The sequence below is a fragment of the Haliotis asinina genome, chromosome 2 (assembly GCF_037392515.1).
Source record: "Haliotis asinina isolate JCU_RB_2024 chromosome 2, JCU_Hal_asi_v2, whole genome shotgun sequence".
Taxonomy (NCBI): domain Eukaryota; kingdom Metazoa; phylum Mollusca; class Gastropoda; order Lepetellida; family Haliotidae; genus Haliotis; species Haliotis asinina.
The window spans coordinates 89,838,997-89,859,636 of NC_090281.1; the positions used below are offsets into that span (position 1 = coordinate 89,838,997).

At 37.5% G+C, this 20,640-nt stretch overlaps 1 protein-coding gene across 1 annotated transcript; it reads left to right on the forward strand.

Annotated features, from left to right (window-relative positions):
- The first annotated feature begins 93 nt into the window (after positions 1-93).
- On the forward strand, positions 94-19,347 carry LOC137274561 (minichromosome maintenance domain-containing protein 2-like). Its single transcript, XM_067807815.1, has 20 exons — positions 94-249; positions 1,637-1,697; positions 2,592-2,650; positions 2,995-3,101; positions 4,486-4,590; positions 5,360-5,464; positions 6,010-6,077; positions 6,876-6,974; positions 7,229-7,326; positions 7,613-7,630; positions 9,534-9,654; positions 10,206-10,279; positions 10,572-10,740; positions 11,317-11,406; positions 12,273-12,459; positions 13,020-13,170; positions 13,928-14,070; positions 17,838-17,947; positions 18,209-18,282; positions 18,752-19,347. The coding sequence occupies exons 1-20, from the start codon at positions 232-234 to the stop codon at positions 18,824-18,826; spliced, it is 1,932 nt and encodes a 643-aa protein (XP_067663916.1). The 5' UTR covers positions 94-231; the 3' UTR covers positions 18,827-19,347.
- The last annotated feature ends 1,293 nt before the right edge of the window (positions 19,348-20,640 follow it).

A 20,640-nucleotide genomic window follows, 5' to 3' on the forward strand; every position in this document is an offset into this window, starting at 1 on the left:
CAATATGTAACCGAAGTAATAACTTCATAGTTCATTCGCTTGAGTGCCTTCCGCTCCCATCGAAAGTTAGTCCAGCGTCAAATACGAATGTTTACGCTAGCACGTGCTGACGTCCGTCTGCTGTGTTTTCCAGTGGGTTGATGGCGTGGCCTACTCACAGTCACCGTATTTATATGTCGTAGGCATTTTCAAATTCTGTCATCCCTACATGTCGAATAACTTCACCGTCACATGATTCGAATTGCCAAGGTAACCGTTAACATCATTCTCTCAGGCTTCGATGCTTGAACTTGCTTGTTTTCTTTGGATCTTCAGCAGTGGCAGTGTCAGACACAGTAGTCCTGAATCGAAAGTTTGCATTCATTAGATAGTCTTATTCTCAGTTATAATGGGACGACACAATATCAGTCTCGGGATTGCCACCAGAGACCATGGTCTCTGTTGCCTCTAAATATCAGCCAACTTCTCACCATGATGCTTCACGGCAAAGACCATATACCGATATGTGGTCTCTGTTCACAGGATTAAAGTTGTTTAGATTAGTTTAATCCCTGTAGTTACTCGTTGCCCACAGCAGTAACTCTTTGCTGGAAGACATGAAACTGGCATGAAACTGGCAGACCATCACATACAAATTTGACAGGTTTTAGAATTCCTATATTATACTAGAAGAAAACTGTTATATACAAAATTAGTCTCATGTCAGGTTTTTAGATCGATTCATTTTCTACATTGACTAATTGTACTCTTAAATGTCCTAAATCAAATCAGGTGCTGATATCAGTGCAAAAGATAGATTATAGCCCACACTTGTTTCTCAGCATGATTTTCAGTAGGGCTTGGTGTCATATGTTCATTCAGTTAAGCTGGGCATTCAGGGTCAGACTTGGATTAGTGGCCAATGTTGCACACAGATAGAGGTCCAAAAGAAAATCAAAATTGTGTGAAAATATTGCTGAAAATGTAAATGGTCTTTGTCTCTAGCAAAGACCCTGTCACTTTCAAAGACAGTTCCCATGTTGCAAAAGTACATTCCATTAATATTTTTCAGTTCAGGTAATAAAACCAGTTTTGTTTTTGGTTATTTTAAATGTAGATAGTTTTATTTACCGTTATATCCTTTGTTATCATCAATTCAAGGTTATTGACATCAGAATGGAACAACACACATGAGAAGCATGAACACCCAGTACACATGGAGGACCTCTATAATCGTTTCAGCCTAGTACAGTCAGCATTAACCTACCTTGACAGCATTGATCACCTCCAATATGTGAAAACAACTTGCTGTAAATACAGCACAGGAGAGGTTCCTCTTTAAATCTGTTTTCATTGATGTACCTTCAGAATGACAGTTTAATTACATAATTATACTTTGTGTAATGTTTTCAGTCTGCTGACGGTTTGCATGAAAAACTAATTGAATTTTGACTCAGTGTTTCATATGTGAAATTAAATAAAGTAATCAAAGCTATGATGACAGTCCTTGCATAAATTCATGATAAGGAATATTCTGAAAAAAGTTATTATCCTGCCAAGAAAGTGATCACAAACATAAAAAACTGTTGATACATTTTCAGCTTTTTCTAATCCTAAGCTGTGGTAAGACTGTTCAATCTCATTGCATTCTTTTCAGGAACTGTTGGTGTATCATTTTAAAATTGATGTGGACCCAGCGGAACTTACAGAATTAAATGGTATTTAGTTTCAAACAACCATAATCTTCATTTAAAACTTCAACTTGAATTACAGTTTTGTGAACTATTTGATACAGATAAATACAATTTGTTGCACCATACCTGGTATCAGTTCTTTGTCACTGAAGATGGTGTTAAAAATAATAAGCAAGAGAGTTGGGGGCACTTTAGTACATCCACTGGACACTGCTTTTAACACCTTTGTATATATTACAGTATATTTATATAGCGCACATATCCATGCAACTAGTGCTTGCTCAAGGCGCTGGTATATGGTTCCCTCGATCACTGGATGTCAGTCTCAACGTCACATTGTATTATCAATCTCATCTCCCTGGGGAGTATACAACTCTTGCTGCCACTAGGCGCACTGAGTTTTGTTGTGGCAATCTCATCCTAACAAGGTACCCAATTCACAGGTGGGTGGACTGGGACACGTAGTCACAGTACTTTGTCCACGTTTACTGCATGTTGCTGCACCCTCAGCTAGGTGTATGCATGTATTCATGTGGCCACCATCTGATCATATACCAGTAGATTTGTGGGTTCTTTTAAGTCCACAGGGTTGTGTACTGTACACTAGGGGTTGTGACAATGCTGAAAGAGTCTGCACACAATATTTTTACTCCAAGGTTTTGACACCCGGTCACAAGTGGTCTCGATCCCGTCACCTCAATCTTGCTGGATCACTAGCCTGGCACTTTAACCAGTTCACTCACCCACCGGGATATAGTGGAATCCCTAATTCTCTTAGGGAAATTATTCACTGTAATCATAACAACATTGGAGGTATTCAATTTAGAAAGAAATCAATGTGTTTTTCTAAAATCTGTTTTATGTGTACATGAGGTAAAGTGATATATCCCATGAAACATCTTGTGCACCACTTTTCAGCTGCACTTGGAAATTTAGTGCTTTTGAAACCTCTGAAGGCCACTGAGATCTTCCAAGAAGTAAGTGGGATTTAGAAAATATACTGTTAGCAACAACTGTTTAAAATATTTCAATTTATATTACTCTTTTCCATTTTCTTTCATTGTAATAGTTATGTCAGTGATAGGAAAAGGGAATTTCAAAATGCTAATAATAAAGTTATCATGTTGTAGAAGATAGGACATATTTCATAGGATGATTTTGATTTTAGAGGTATTTACATATTTACTATTCATTAAGATAGCTTTGCACATCACACTAAACCAGTTCTGTTTCCCATATGAATCGAGTGAAGTCATTGGTGGTATCTTCAGTCAGTCTTTGTTTGTCAAAGAGCATAGTCAGTGTAACTTTACTTTTGCAGATAGTGTTCCAGACTGCTCAGGAGTTGGAGCTTCTACCAAGTGACACTACCTTGTCCCAGATCTCAGTTGTGCTGAAACTGTCCAGCCTGCCAAGTCCACTAGAAAGGTAGGATGCAGAAAAGGGATAATCTGTGTTTGAAGGCAGCTTTTTGTAATGTTTTTGACACTGTACTGTGCTTTCTTCAGATTTTCAAAATGAATTTGTATTAATATTCTTAGCTTTCCTGTATAACCTCATGGGTGACTAGAATATGTCCTCAAAACACTGTTGCGTGTCGCAGGAATCGTCGCAGGTATTTGATGTTAACAAAGTCTTTCACTTGTCTCTGTACTAGAGTGATGTAACAAGCTGTTCATAATTATCCCCCACAACGCATTTTGTGGGGGATATTAAAATACACTCTGTTTGTGTGTCCGTGCGTCCTTGTGTCCATGCACATTTGTCTTTTCCGGAGCAGAACTTCAAAACCCTTCACTATTTCTTCACCAAATTTGGCACTAAGATAAATCTGTTTGTGTACTGGTGCCTTTTGGTACGTTTGGAATTCTGAATAAAATATTTTTTGTGTTCCCATGGCAACAAGTTGGACATTGACTGAATTTGGTAGGTGTGCTCTTTTCCAGACCAGAACTTCAAAACCATTCACAATTATTTCACCAAACTTGGCACATAGATGGATCTTGTGGTGTACTGTGCCATTTAGTAGGTTTGGAATTCTCAATAAAATATATTCTTGTGTTTCATGGCAACAAATTTGGCTTTGAAGTTGGTGGTGGTGCTATTTTCCAGAGAAGAACTGAATAAGCTTTCAATATTTCTGCCTCAAACTTGGTACATAGATTGGTCTGGTGGTGTACTGGTGCCTTTTGGTTGTTTTGGAAATGTGAATAAAATATTTCAATACTCTCCTTCCTCTTTGTCACAACATCATAACTAGCAGATATATTCATGAAGAGTACTTTGCCATTGCAGGGATCTTAATGACTTTGACTTCTTGTATTGTTTTGTTTTCCATGGAACCATTTTCCACATTCTACCTCGATATATTTGGAGTATTGATTATTGCTGGGTAAAACAATGAACAACCTATGTGTGTAAGGATATGACAAAATTGTAGATGAATCTCCAACTAACATAATGTTTCTCAGTATGTCACTTTATCCAGTTTTTAGAAACTAGTTTTTAGTAACCACTGTTGTATCACTAAGAAGATTTGAAATTTAAGATCGTTTTCTGTAGGATCTACATTGATTGGGATAAAGAAATTTGACATTGGGTTATTTTTAGGAATACTAGCCATTTTCTAAATTTAGAATAGACCACTGCTCTTGTATCAATAGTATTTAACTTTAAAATTTTTAATGGTACATTTTCCATTCTAATGTAAAAACTGGCTCAAGGCCCTGCTTTTCCCAATCCCTGGATAAATACACACTTTTAGTAATTGAAACTGAACACTTTATAACATTTAATTCCATTCTTATTTTAGTTGCAGAATCAAGTGCATGAAAGATTTATCTAGGAATATTGGCAGTTGTAACTATATCAAGTTTGATGGTGTTGTCACTGGAATTACAGGAATTTCAAAATATACGTAAGTCATACAAGAATCCATGTAAAATCATGTTAAATATGTGTAATAACATATGTTCCTGATTCAGTTGAGTGCCATATGTACCCTGAAGATAGTCTAATTGTTGTAATATCCATATATAACTTCAGTTATGTTTGTCATTTTGACTGGAAATTTCTCGACAGCACAACCTTAAGTGATGGTTTGGCTTGCCCATTTGTTTCTGAGCATAGTTGCGTTTCTTTGTCACTAGTCATGGGTTTGAATCCAATGTCCATACTGTGAGTGTTAGCTGGTAACATCTGTGTTACTTGTGGCATTTCTTCCACAGTGAGCCATGATGTAGTTGGATTCATTCTGTCAAAGCAGTGTTAGAACAAACTCACTCACTCCGCTACATTTATTGACTATTTCAGATGAGCTGCCCGGCAAAGCTGTTCAATGATTGCATAAACAGTGCAACCTGTGAACCTTGAAAATCTATATATATATGTTTTTTATAATTCACAAGTTTCCTGTTTCCCCTGTTAAAGGCAATAGATCCAGTCCTTTGCAAGAAAACTTTGTTTGACAGCAGGACAGAACCTTGAAAATATATAGTGTTATCCACAATTCAGACAGGGTGTCATTGACTCAAAGTTAGACAACAATGTAGTTTGTATTTTAAAACCATGACGTTTAATTGTCATATTTCTCAGACACTGTGTGAAGGGTGAAGTAACAAATTTGCACTGACTTTGTGATACATGTGCAATGAAGAATCACTGTCCATCTTATGTTCATTTTTCAGTCAAAGCACACGTTATGTATGTCCCCACCCTGCATGTGAAGGAAATGAGGGACACAAGTTCATCAGGGTTCACATTGCTGGAGCCTCAGAGACACAGACAATAAGGTGAGACGTCCTTGTTTTTTTTTCCTGGTTCAGATGTTTACAAAATATTCATTTGTTTTGTCTACAAAGCACAAATATTCAAAATACAGTGAACATAAATACATGACAGATCTGGATAAATGTAAATGTGCCCTGCTTGGTGTTATTTACCTTTGTGATACATGTATATATTCATACTAAATATTATCAAATGATTGCATTCCATCAAATATACTCTTGTCAGTGGCCTTAATCCCAGATCATTTTTTATATTCATTCCCTCACTCAAATTTTTATTACAAGAGCCTTAAAGAATCTGTAAAGTTCAGAATCAACTCAATTTCAAACACTGATAGCGGACGTCATTTTCATAATGTATTAGTGTTTACAGGAAAGTTTATGCTTAACAATCAGATGAGTCTAACAGATTGTCTCCATTTTGTGATGACGTTAGCGTTTGTGAGCTCATTGTAAGTTGTCAGTGTATACATATTCTTGGCTCTTATATGAACATCAATGTAAAAACCTGTTTGACTGCATTTGAACTTACCATCCTTTTTGGACAGAAATGACTTCAGATGTAGTGCATGTGGTTCAGTCTTAGAGGAAGACAAGAGTTCTCGGAATATATCAGGTTAGGCTATCATTTGGTATACTTAATTATCATTACCACTGGATTTTGAGGTTAATGTGTACATGTACTATTGATTGTTGATTGCCATGCTTACATCTTCAAGAAGAGTCATGGACGACCCAGTTATCTAAGTTGCTGCAGTTTGCCTCCCTTGGCCACAACAAACACCTGTGACTGGAGTCCTAGTTTGCCCCTGTTACATGTTGAGGTTCATTAGCACCATACCAGTGTTCATGGGTTTCTCTGTGGTAGGTGTCTGACATGAATGCATCACTTTCCTCCAGCAGTAAGATGAGATGCCATTATATATCTGAAATGGTGTTCAAGGCAGTGGTAACCTCAGCTTTAACTTACTCACATTCAAGTCAGCAAAAACCTTGAACAAGTGGCTGAAATTGGACCTATTGATGTAATGCATCAGACACGATTTGATAAAGACTGCTACGGCACTAGATTTGACATGACAACAAATGGTATGGATTTACAACTTCTTTAATGTTAAAGAAGTAGATTAATTGTGTATCCTTCATGTTAGTGTTCAGGTATTTTAATCATCAGATTAATAGAAATATCATTTTCAACATATGTCTAAGAGCAGCATTCATTATCTTGTAGAATTCATTAATCACCTGAAATTATGTTTACCCTCCACAATTCTGCTTGAAAATTGTGTATTGGTAAGTGAAATAAAATTTCAAATTTACCAGAGGGTTCTTAAAATATTGCCATTTCAAAATTTTCTGAAAACAATGATTTTATATTTTAAATTAGGTCGCAGAGTAATAATTTCTATTTCAGATAAACTTTTAGCGGAGGTTGTTCATGAAGCTTGCTTCCATGATGTCATCAATGTCAAGAGCAGGCAGCGAGTCCAAGCTGTTCCAGTATATGTGAGAGGTCACTGTTCTGCCTGTGAAACTATTAAGAATCAAAGGAGTATTTTGGTCCCATGTACATCATGAGGAGTAGTCAATTAAAGGTTTCCACCGATCATTTTCTACTTCATGAACCCATTGAGCCTCAGTATGGATATATAATGAACATACATTCATCATACACACATATACTGTCATTTCATCCTCTATGATGACTGCATTCAACATCAGAAGCACTATCTTAAACTACAATATAACTGGTCATTTACTTTCTAGATGAACTTTGTGAGAAGATTCAGATAGGAAAGAAGTACCAAATAATTGGCATGGTGAGGAAAAACATCACTGGTGAGATGGTCAGCCTTGCCATAGAGGTTAGTGTTGGGAGAATATAAAACACACTGGAAATTGAAGAAGAAAATGTTTTTAAAGTTTTCAGGACAGGACAGAACTTACGTTGCTTACTTTATTATTTCAGTATGTCATACCTGCTTCATGTTGGGTTTTTTTACGTCAGCATGCTGCTTTCTATGAATTCATTTAGTATATGTGATAAAGGTGTGATGATGTTTAAAGAAGCTAAAGTACTCTGTTCAAAATTAGTTTATTGACAGAGTATTGTGTGATTACAATCATGCAATCATTTTTGTCATTTTGCAGGCCAATAACATTATAGAGGTAAGAAACTACTTCCTTCTCTCTTAACCCAAAACAAAAATAAACTATCTTCCAAAAGAAATGCCACCAAATATGGTAATACCGGTACTAAATGTTTCATTGCAAAAATCAATCATTCACTTACAGTATTAAATGGATAGCAAGAAAAAAACGATGCAGCTCATGATCTAAGATCACATGAATGATACTGGGGTGCATTATGCAGTATTCAGTCACCAATGCAGAATCGACTTGGAGCTTTTACAACTTTCTCGGCAGCACATATTGTTCAATGCTAGGTGTGGCCACCTCTAGCATGGTGGGCGAGCTGACTAAGGCGCCAGGCTAGTGATCCAGCGAGGTTGAGGTTTTGGGATTGAGCCCACCTGTGACCGGGTGTAAAAACTTTGGAGTCAGCATTGTGTGCTGACTCTTTCAGTGTTGTCACAAACCCTAGTGTACAGTACACAACCCTGTGCACTTAAAAGAACCCACGAGTCCGTTGGTATATGACCAGATGGTGGCCACATGAACATGTGCATACACCTAGTTGCGGGTACAGCAGTAAACTAAGACAAAGTGCTGTAACCATGTGTCCCAGTCCACCCATCTGTCAGCTGGGTATCTTGTTAGGATGAGAGAGCCACAATACACTCGGTGCGCCTAGTGGCAGCAAGAGTTGTATACTCACCAGGGAGATTGACATACGATGTGCTGTTGAGATTGAGTGATCGAGGGAAAAATACCAGCGCCTTGAGCACGCACTAGTGGGTGGATATGTGCACTATATAAACATCCTTCCTATCTATCTATCTATCTATCTATCTATCTATCTATCTATCTATCTATCTATCTATCTATCTAGCATGGATGCAGGCTCAAACCCGGCCTCGAACTGAGTATCTGAGACTTCTGACATCTTGATTAGGGATCCTGCACCAATCCCTTAGCAGAGCAACTGCCAAAACGTTCCTTGTCACTGTCTGATTTGGGCATTTTTGAATACGATGTCCCAGTTATTTCCAAAGGTGCTTAATTGGGGATAGATCTTGAAGAGCTGGAACTTTTTTCATCACCAAAGTTCACTCTTCGCAGGTTTCACTGCTGCCATTGTGGCACAGTCCTGGTTCATCTCAGTCTGGCATATTGATGTTGGCTCGTCAGCGTCATGCCCTTGAAAGGTCGATCAGCACAGACACCATGAATGCGGAGTTGTCTGCAGACTGGATGTCCAATACTGTTGGTACTTGATGATGCCACAGTGATATATCAGTTCCTGAAGCGCAACACCTGTAAATACCACCGTTCATGTTGGGTAGAGACCATCAGTCTATCACTCTTTTGCCTGTCTGCAGTACTGCCAGTCTGTCGTAGACGTGTGACAAGTCTTCCGATTGTGGATTTGCAGCATCCCATGGTCCTAACCACATGCTCTTGTGTCTCTTCTATCTTAAAATACCAATTGCTCTCTCCCTCTGCTCTGGTGTTAAGGCATGCTCCTGGTTGTCAATCAGTTAAAATGATGTGAGAGAATAAACCTGGTTAGCTTTTATACCCTAATTTGATACTGGTAATTTTGTTCACACTTTCCTTTTTATTCATGTAAATTCTTTTTTTTTTTCACGAAATACAAAATGCAATGTTCACTGGGAATAGACATGTTGTGTTTGAGATATGTGTTTTTAGCTAGTTTCAAACAGACTGACAGTTATTTTGACAATTTACAGTCGTTTTTATTAAGGTGGTGTTTCTTTTGAACCCTAGTTTATTTCATGAATATATATATATTTTTTTGTAATCTATAGTGTCATTACACCTGATTAAAAGCATTCTGCAGACAAGTAGTGTTTTAAGTGGAATACTTATCATGTATTGTTACAACACTCAGATGTCATTATTCTTCACATGACCATTGTTTATTCAGACATCACATATTGTCCATCCCCTGATGCCATCAGTTCTGCCTGAGAGTTTGTTGTGCCTGTACACAGACAGGAGGGACTCCCCATGGAGCTTCAGCCTCAGTCTTGCCTATGTGTTTGGGGGTAAAGTTGTAATTAGTGGTTATTGTAGAATAGACAAACAGCTTCTTTTACTCCCTTCTTTCAAAAGTGCTATGTGATATTCAGAAGTTGGGAATGTATACTTCTTTCACCTAAGTCTTTTGCTACCATTTGTACCCATGAATGAATGAATGAATGAATGAATGAATGAATGAATGAATGAATGAATGAATGTCCTCCAGCATTGTATCCAAAGATCATACAAACGCAGATACGTTATTTACAGTAAATCACATACATCTAGCAAAATGGAACAACATTTGTAACAAAGTGGAAGCATTTGGGTTTCCTGTAATGCTGACTTGGTTGTTCTTGGTCATCACATTACAGTTATGTTGATCCACTCTCATAATGTCAGTCACTGGAGTTTCTGGTTCTGACTTTATTATTTCAGACTAACATCATGTAGCTGGAATCATTCAATCGTCTATGCAACAAACAATGAAAACATGTAATGATTATCACTTTCTGGTATTGCATCAGTTTGGGAAAATTTTGAGATGCCAGCTATGATTTACATTACCTTTTTTCAGGAGAAATTGCCCCACCTGGATCTTACCTACATCTGAAACTTGGACTAATGCTGAGTTTAGCAACTGTATCAGAGGTCTGTATTTTACACATATTTCCTGCCTAGAATGATCTAATTATGATAACTGCTCTTGATGATTTTAAGTGCTCTTGAAGAACATGCCAGAAAAGCATCACTGTACTCGCAAATAGCATCCTTGGTTACTTCAGTAATTAGAAGATTGGAAATATTGACTGGGAGATTTTCAGCCACAGTAAGGCTGAAGTCATTAGTGATAATCATCAAGGTCTTTGAAATCATGTGGGATAAAGCTTGAATGATACTTCCCTGATTTATGTTGTCACAGTATTTTTTGTTTTTGTTCTAGGAGAAACCACTGCACATACTTGGCATTGGCAGAGAAGTGGAGGTGATACAGAGACTCATGGACTATGGCCGCCAGTTCTGTGACAGGGGTGTGTGTCACATGACAGGCAGTCATCTCACTGGCAAAGTCATCAGCGACAGGCAAGAGACTGCCCCATACTTCATAGAAGGTGAGTCATTGCAGACATGCCAAACATGTTTCTTTCAGAAGTATTTTCCATGTTCCTGTATCATATGGCATCTAAATAAAATTGTGAAACAAGATAAACAGAAGGTGGATCTAATTTAATCCAATATTCTTTATTCTTTTCTACAAAGTGATCGTAACTCCCATGCTGAAACATGCAATTTGAAGTGTTGTAGTGTTATTATCATCCTATTGGAAAGGGGATCTGTAACAGACCCACAAGGCTCTTTCTACCTAAACTAATGATTTTATGATTTCAGTGTGTTTGACCTTGTTGCTGACATTGTACCATGAACACAGTTTGACACCATTACCTGGTACTGGTAACTAATATGGAGATCATTTATGTAACATAATTGTCTGAATTTGGCAGAACAAAAATGTCTGCTAAATTACACTAGACTTGGACAAACAAACCATTGGTCATCATCATCCTCCTCATCAGGTAGCAGGATCTTGATGGATGATTCCAGCTATCTCACAACAGCATGATTTTTATTGGGGAGGGATATGATGTGAGAATCTGGTGTTGATACCAGACTAAAGTTGTGTGTTATAGGTGGTTCCTTGTTGTTGGCATCCGGAGGAGTGTGTTTCTTGGGGGAGCTGGGCAGGCTAAAGAGGAAGGTCCAGGAAAAACTGCAAGCAGGTACACACCCTACAAAGAGGGACATTTGAAGAACCATTAAAGGTCACATGCAACGTAAAACACAACTTTGCAGATTCTGGTACCTTTCGGTAAGCACTTACCGAAACAAATCATAAAAAATGCCAATTCAACCTATAAAGTTGAAAAAAACGCAATGAAAAAAAAGCCCGCGAAATCGGAGTTCAAACGTTTCACTAAATTCCCCCCAGCGCTGGGGGGAAAACTGGTTTCAATAGCTCTGCTGCGCTGCATCCATAACGCATGCGCAGTGAATAGGTTCGCAGAGCTTGAAACAGTATGCATGCCCAGCGTCTGAGGTCGTGAGCAGTAGTCTAATCTTGGTTGTGTACACAAACAAGTACATAGCATATCAGCAAATGAAACAGCCAATCGGAAGCCGTCGTTACACTTGAGTGCATATCCACCCACTATGACTGGGTTCGGCCTCCCGAGGGCTTCGTTTCGGGGGAAGTACGCCCAAGTACAAAATATTGCACTTTTGAATCGCGATTGTACACTTATAATTGTGTTTATTTGTTTTTTTAAAAGCAGCAATGTATATTATATGTCATGAATAAGTGATAAATGTGTTTTAATTATGTTTGATTTTTTTGGTTGCATGTGACCTTTAAGTATATGAATGTTGTGTTCATGGTTGGTTGTATATGACAGTACTAAGATGTATTGTTGGCAGTACCGAGGTGTGTTGATTGTTGGCACTACATGCCTTAGTATGTTTAACAGTGTGTTTGTAGTGCTTGGTAATGACATGGTGTGACAACTTGATCTTTACCAGTGTAATACAGTACCTAGATCTGTTGTGTGTTGGTAGTGCTAAACTAACAAGTTGCATTGACTGTTGGCAGTACTTGGCAGTGCTAAAGTGTACCTGGAGCTTGCCGCTAAACACACTGGTGGCCTCCCCCAGCGCACAGTTCAACCCCTCACTTGCCAGATATGGGGGTACTCGGACAACACACCCAACAAAGGAAATACATCTGACGATCTGTTCAGTCATCAGGACTCTGGAATCATTGCAAAATCAATGTTGGAGTAAAGTCACTATTTTTCTTGGCTGTATGTTTAACTATCTCAACACAACGTAAAGATGTTAGTAGAAAATATTCAGAAATAACTGGCATTTACTATTGCTTTCCATGTGAGAGAAAAAGATAAACATTGATTTAGTGAATACCTGACATCAATTTAATGCCACAGCCATAACAATGTATAGAATATATTTACAACTTTTCTAATTTTACCAGGAAGTTCCTGGGCTTCATCAGTTATGTCTGTTCACCTGATGAAGGGGCAAGTCAGGTAGCCCAGAAACATTGTGTTGTAAATATTAAAGAAGTGAGCACCATACCATATGTTATGCTATGCTACCTTCCAACTTTTAAATGCCCACATGTTATGCTATGCTACCTTCCAACTTTTAAATGCCCATCAAGTGCCACAGAGTTTAGCAGACCTTTGTAATGTTGCTTTCCATAACACCAATAAAACAAATTTCACTTATCTTTTTACTGATATTTGTGCACTTTAGTATGCCCATATGTATGGACTGTTGAAGTACTTCAACTGATAGAAGTTTGGTGTCATTTGTGCAGTGGGTTTGGGTGTATCTGTTACACCGATGTTGATGACGAAGTGACAAGAGAGGAGGTCAATACCCTCACAGCCAGCCAGGTTCTAGTACAGTCTATGGAATCTCAACAGCGGAAAAACAAACTACCTGTATCAGCTGACGACTTCAGGCAGGTGAGTCATGATTGCGGGGCTTCCATCTTAAGCTGATTATATATGTACATTTGTTTAACCAATAACTTGAAGTCAAAATGATTGCCAATATATTTCAACAGTTGTATATACAAGCAAAAGTATTTTTACATATTTGTAAATAGATGTTATTGTCCCAAGACCTGATAGAAGCTGAATTATCTTTGAAATGTTATGGAGGAAAATGACACCTGTAACTTTTGAAAGAACAAATTTAATTGAATATTATGTACATAGTGTATCCTTATGAAAAGGAGATGTGGACTTTGAACTTTGACTAGACAAACAGCTAGTTTCAGAAATGAACAAATAAGACAGTCAGTAAATTAATGTCTACAGAAATATTAAATAAGAACCTGGAAACTTTTTTTTAATTTTCAGAAATTGTGGATCATATACACTTTTCAAATGTTCAACCTCTGCATTGGCTCTGTTGGGTATATTTGTTTCAACACCTGTATGACAGGCTTGATGTCAGCTAAAGTTTGGATTTTCTGTTACTGTCTTACTCATTACATTGTGTAATGGTTTTGAAAGTGAAATATGGTTTTCATGTGGAAATATCAAATCAGTATATTCCTGGAGTGAAATCATTTGTAGAATGACACTATGTGTGTTTTCTTTTAGAATATTGATAAAATAGAATGAGAATTTCAACTTTGTCAGGTAACAGATGTGATTAGCGTATTTTTTCACAAAATCCTGTACTTATTTACCAATATACAATTTTGGAACGCAGTTTTTCCAGTACCTGAGCAGCTATAGAACCAAGATGACTGGTGAAGCCCTGCACCTGTTACAGATGTACTTCCAGGCCAGTAGAAAGACACGAGTTTGTTCAGAGTCTGGCACAGGCGTTCCTGTCACTGCCCTGCAAACACTGTAAGTGCCAAGATCTAGCCCTTATGAATATTTCAAGCTTCACTATAAGAGTGTGATTTAAAATCCCAGATTGGACACAATCCAGAAATGTACTAGAATCTGTACTTTACAAAGAAAGATCCCAAATAGAGCATGCATTGCTTCTAGCGTTTGCTTGTTTTTCTCCCTTATTGCCAGTAGAAAGACACGAGCTTGTTCAGAGTCTGGCACAGGCGTTCCTGTCACTGCCCTGCAAACACTGTAAGTGCCAAGATCTAACCCTTATGAATATTTCAAGCTTCACTATAAGAGTGTGATTTAAAATCCCAGATAGGACACAATCCAGAAAAGTACTAGAATCTGTACTTTACAAAGAAAGATCCCAAATAGAGCATGCATTGCTTCTAGTGTTTGCTTGTTTTTTCTCCCTGTATTTTTTTCAAGAATTGTTTTAAAAATACCTAAATAAACTTAACAGTTTAAATCTCTCAAACTGGCAGGAACATCCCATTTTGTGGAATTATATATAATTTTTAGACAAGAGTAACGCTAGTCAGGTAGCATTCTTTTCACACATGAAAAAGCACACATACAACACACTGACACCTGCTTCTCTCTTGCATTTTGATAATGATTTGTTTGACTTTTTTAAATGCCTTTGTTCTTGAGCAGACATATGCTTATGAAATACTTACAAATTGTTCAGACATACATTTCCAGTATGTTTTAGAACTTCAGCCAATTACCAATTTTAAAACAAAAGACCTTAATGAAGTCATTGTCTCCAATTACCACGAACAGCTTGGAATGCTTCTCTTCACACTGTAGGTGTTACACTGTTAAATAATTACCCCATTGTTCTTACCTGTTAATTTGATAGCTGCTTACTTGTGAAAACATTGCCTCTATTATCATTCAGTGCTGTATTCCATTCTTCTTACTGGAACTAATGTGTTTGTTTTAGGTAAGAATTAGTGATAATTAATCTTTGATCTTTGTAGCAATCCATGATTGTTTGTGTAGGCTTGACTTTGATCTTACTCCTTAAGAAAACACAGACTAACTTCAAAGTACCAGTGTGATAGCCTATCTGTTATTGTCTGGAGATTACAATTTCATTAACATGAGTTTCTAACACCTAAGCTTGAGTATATATTCTGTGCAAGCTGATGCCATGTCATTCTGTACTGACGGGAAGAGCAGTATATGCTGCATGTAGTTACACTAGTGACTTGTGTTAGCTGTTATATTCTCAATTCTGGAAGATGGATGCTGTTGCTGCTGCAGATGAACTAAGATGTCTTCTCATCTCTCATAACACAGCCACCCAGCAACTACATTCTCTTGGTAGGTATCAACTGAAGCCAGGTCTCCTCAATCAATGTCATGTAAAAATCTTTGAATTGGGATAGTTCTATGTACATCAAATTTATTAATTGTGTGTATGTCAATCAACTTTACTATGAAAATGTATACTTGCAGTATTGTAACATCACTTGCTTGAAAAGGGTGTTAGTAGCTACACCAAAATGTTGCTTTTTAATATTATCATAAGAAGATACATATCCATAGAACTCTCTCCGTTGTAAAATGGTGTTCAATCAAGTAATCTTAGCCAATGTTTCATCCGTATGTTTACAACTGAAACCTATCCTGAAAGAGGTAATACTTCAGGATTTGGCACACACTGAGGTACTAATATACAACCACAACCAGTTTAATCCCACCCTTGATCTCAAGGATGGTACTGATGCTAGTTAGCTTCAAATGTCATAGGAGTACTGAAGTGATGACATGAATAAGATATTTTTTAAATATCTCAATGTGTCCTATGTGATTCAACTGTATTAAATTCATACTACTATTTGTTTTCTGTAAAATCTTGTATTATTAATTCTTCCTGCATAAATTTAAATTCCACAGCAATATCAACCATCAAACTTTTTGACACATTATCAATTTGATAAGTATTGTTAAACATAAAGGCTGAATACCACCATGGCAACATAATTTGGTGTCTCTATCAAAGTTATTACATGAATTTAGTTGGAATGGTATTAATATAATTTCCTCTTTTCATAGATAATGAGATCAGTCGACTGACCAATAAGCTTGAGACAGTCCCAACAGCATGTCGCCTATCATTGACTGAGCGTGTGACAGCCCTTGAAGGAGTACGTAGGATGTTCTCTGTCTTCTGTTCACTCAAGTGGCAGGAAGTTCAAGCATTTGTCGGTGACATTACTTCATCACTAGACCAGCAACACACAGACCTAGAGACTGATGTCAGTGTTGAAGAGGATGTGAGAGATCTAGGCACATGGACATCTTGTATTTCCCTCAGGGGACAGTGATCATTCCAACGTTGAGATGGGTGAATTAACCTACTTACAAATGTACAGTGTTAACTGCCTGCCAGTGTGTTCAGATCTGGAGTAGGCAAATCACTGAGACAGATGGTAGCTCTTACTGCCCAGACACGGACAGGCAATAATTCAAACAAAGACATACACATGTCTTTGGTTTCAAAGAACCATTAAGACATGGTCAGTACTTGACACAGATGACTACATAGTCAGTATGTAGCTTGGAAGGACTCGGTCAATGAAAATGAATTGAGAAATAGTCTGAAGCTGTCCAAGCTGAAACTGTAAATATTATTTAATAGTGCTTTGGAACAAGTTGCAATCTTGTTAATGCTTTTGATGAATTTAGTGCTTGAATGGAATAAACTATGTTTTCATAAATGATTGTTGTTTTCATCTGCCAGAATATAAGAATTTGAGTTGTTGTAACATTGAGTAATATTAAATACTACATTATGACAAAGGTAGATGTTTAAAAATAGAAAAATTGATAAAACAAATATGTGTGCATCACTTACATTGCTATGAATATTTCTGTTTCACGCTTTCAGTGTATAATGTGAGACATGTAATACACTAGGTAGGTATACAAGGACATATCATCATACTCAGTGTACTTTCTGTCCAGCTGTATTAGTACACCATTGTTCATGTAACAATACTTTAATGAAAAAAACAAACTGAAAATTGAAGACATCCATCAGATTGTTAAAAATGTCATTTAGTATTTAGGATTGCGTATTATTTGGTTTGTTTCTCCCAAATAAAAAGCTATGGTAAGTCTAATGCAAATAAGTCCTAAACCAGATTTTAATATTAATCACTATTTAATCTATGTTGGAGAGTGTCCCTAATCACCATTAGGCACAATATATGTGTATTTTGTATTTTGCAGTGTCCCTGTTGTATTCTGTGAGTTTTTAACTGTTCCTAAGTATCTGCTCAAGAATGGGTCAGACTATGTACTTTGTGATTGAGAGTGACCCCACTCAAAGCCAGGTTAGAAACAGTCTGTGCAGAGTGACCCCACTGAAATCCAGGCTAGATAAATGCCTTGGTATTGTAGTGGTGCCCACAGAACGATCATGGGTTTCAACCTAGTCCTCATCATACGAAAAGATGTTAAGATATGGTACTTACTTTGTCTTTGCCTGGCATTAATGGCTGCAAAGGAGTTAGTATGATGTGTTTCAGTGGGGTATTCATGCTTAACTGTGTCCTGGTATCTCAGTGGGGTAGCACTATGAAACCAGTATGGCTAGTACAAGCAGCCACACATACACACTCATGCACATTATCATAAGACGTTAAACCCCATTTCACCTCACCGTGCCAGGCCAAACACAGTCTGTGTGTACATAATTCTACAGGGTGTCTGTCTCTTGCAGCCTGGTCAGACAATCTGTTTGTACTCTGTTGCAGTGTGTCCCTGTCTCATGGCCAGGCAAAGCTCAGTCTGCGTCACAAGGTCCTAGAGGAGGATGCTGTCATGGCCATCAGGATATATGAGGAAATTCTTACAGCAAGATTTGGTTAGTTCAACATGACGAAATAACTGAAATGCAACCATAGTTTACTGTGCCATACTTATTGTTACTTGGTATTTTAAACTTAATTTATTGAGAAGGATATAGTATTACCACAGCTCATGGGATTGCTCTATCCCATTTCATGATCTTACTTATGGCATCTGGCATTGATATCAGTTTTCAAGTTAACCCCTCCATGTTTTTGTAATTTTCATCAAGTATCAGAAAACATGTTTTCAAATCTTGATCTTTGAATTTGTACAGGAATGTCCATATTGAATGTGCAGCCAAGATCTCATGTGACAAGCAAGTGTTTTGAAGAGTTTATAGGACCAGAGGTATGTATGATTTTTTAAAACCAGATCAAAACCTTAAATTTTTGGTGCTGTGAAACTATTTGAAAATTTGATTTGACCAAAAACTCACATTATCAAAATGTTACTAGGCAGTCTCCAAAGCACTGTAAACATGAGGTCCTAAGTTGGTACCCCTGATCACCTGCATGAAATCAGGGGCAGATCCAGTGCCCCATCTCCATCTCCCCCAATTTTTTCCTCCAAGAGGATTATTTCACCCTAACCTTTGATGTATGTGCACCCCCACGGAAATGCATCAGCATCTTGTAACCATTGTTGTATGTTTCAATTTAAGCAATCGAACACATGTCTGTTCTCTCTATTGTCTTCTTATCAGTAGTTTTCCAGCTTAGAGGCAAAACCGTTAAACATCTTCGTTATGACATTCAAGCATAGGTAATGAATTGATCCTTTTTTCTATTTATTTCATTTTAATTTTTAATCTTCACAGAATGACAGGGCAATGCACCAGTTTCATATTCAACTGATCCGATTCTGTGGTCACACTGGAAACATGGAGGAATGACGTGTACACATTGTCACAGACATCACTTTGGATGTTACAGTAGATGTAACAAAATACATTACAGTGGGACCATGTGATACTTACACTATATGATCACATTCTTACATGAGTCAGTACTGCAGACTCAACAGCAATATTGGTACTATCAGGCTCTGTGTCAGAAGTGTTTGTTGACTGGATCAGTGTAAATGTAAAGATGTCTGACCTGCTCCACAGTAGAAGCATTTGTTAACCTGAACAGTGAGCGGCAGCAAATACATAACTCTTAAATATAAAGGTCTTAACATCAGCAAAGAATTCTAATTCGGAGTAAACTATTAATTTCAGTATTGATGCCCAATGTTGCTTGAATTGTTCTAATGACATTGCTGGAATCTCTTTATGTTGTTGGTGCTGGTTCATCTGTGTCAGAGTATTTCTTAACGAGTTCAAATTGTCTGCATTGTATACTGTTCACTTTTATTATAGTAACCCTTCAACATCTGTGATAGTACACTTAGTAATAAACTATTTCTTTCAGAGTTTATTTTTTTTATTTATCCATATATAATACAAAGAAGTTAAATAAGCACATTCTGTATTTTTGCAGGTTTTCAACATGTACGAAACAAAAAAACATTTTGTGGTGACCATGATGGAACCTCACTGATATCTTTATGTGACTCATAAAAACAACAAAATTAGCGGAATCCATGTTGATTTTATGATGAAAATTGATAATCTTAAAGAAACGTATTTCATACAAAACCATGTCTGTAGATGTATTTCACCCTGTAATGTTTGATGTGAATTTATTTGTGAAAGTGAATATTCATGATTTAAAGTCAATACTGAGTGTGACCTCCATTATGCTGACCAGCACTTTCTTCCTCATAGCCCCCTGTCAGCCCCTGATCCTCTGAAGGGGTAGTCTACACCATTCCTTGTGTAAAGCAGCTTCCAAATGGGTTAGGTTCTGTACAGGTTGATCCCGTTGTTGCACACGACTAATTATGTTTCAGATATTCTCCCAAGGGTTGAGATTGGGGGTCATTCCATCGTGAGATATGTCAGAGGGTGTCTAACTACATTTTTTGTGTATATTAACTACATGAACTACATGTGTCTATGAATGAGTTATCAGCTAGACAGATCACCTTACATTAGTTTCACAGGTATGAACTGGAGCCAGGAGTCAGCTGGGTCGTATACTTCTGTCAACAACTTCACAGCAATGCAAGCCTGAATGAAGTCTGATATTCACCTCTCAAACAAAGGCTTTGAATAATTCTGTTTCTGTCCTGGATCCCTGGTACAATGCACAAGTATGAAAAAGGTCATTTGCTATTTGGAAGTCATTACGTAAAATGTGTATTGCATCATCTGGTCCCCTGTAAAGTTTGCTTCAATATCTCCAATCGATTTCCCACTTGCTCCAACTGTAACACCATGTGTCATGTACACTTGAGATATTTAAACTACAGCTCATCAAAATAATATCCATGAGAAATGTAAATCTGAGCATGACAGGTAAGCAAGGTGGAGCTGGCAGACGAAGAAGAGTGCAGACAGACAAGCAGAAAGCATGGCAAAGACAAGGGGGTATGAACATGGACAACAAGCCAATTCTGCCCAAGTGTCAGCCTGACTTTGCCACCTTCCCCTTGTAGTGTCTGTTGGACTCTTTGTAAACTTGTCACCCTACCACACACAGTGGCACCTTGAGAATAAATACACCCATTCTTTTCAATCCACTATGACTGGTGTTGCTTGAATAGTGCCAAAGGTGATACAGAACCCACTAAAGCTGACCCAAGCCCATACATCATTCCACT

What these genes read in the sequence shown, in the direction of transcription:
- LOC137274561 (XM_067807815.1), top strand. An exon ending in ACAGGAATTTCAAAATATAC is followed by an intron (nt 4,591 to 5,359) that starts GTAAGTCATACA and finishes TTCATTTTTCAG; the next exon opens with TCAAAGCACACGTTATGTAT. An exon ending in TCTTGCCTATGTGTTTGGGG is followed by an intron (nt 9,655 to 10,205) that starts GTAAAGTTGTAA and finishes ACCTTTTTTCAG; the next exon opens with GAGAAATTGCCCCACCTGGA.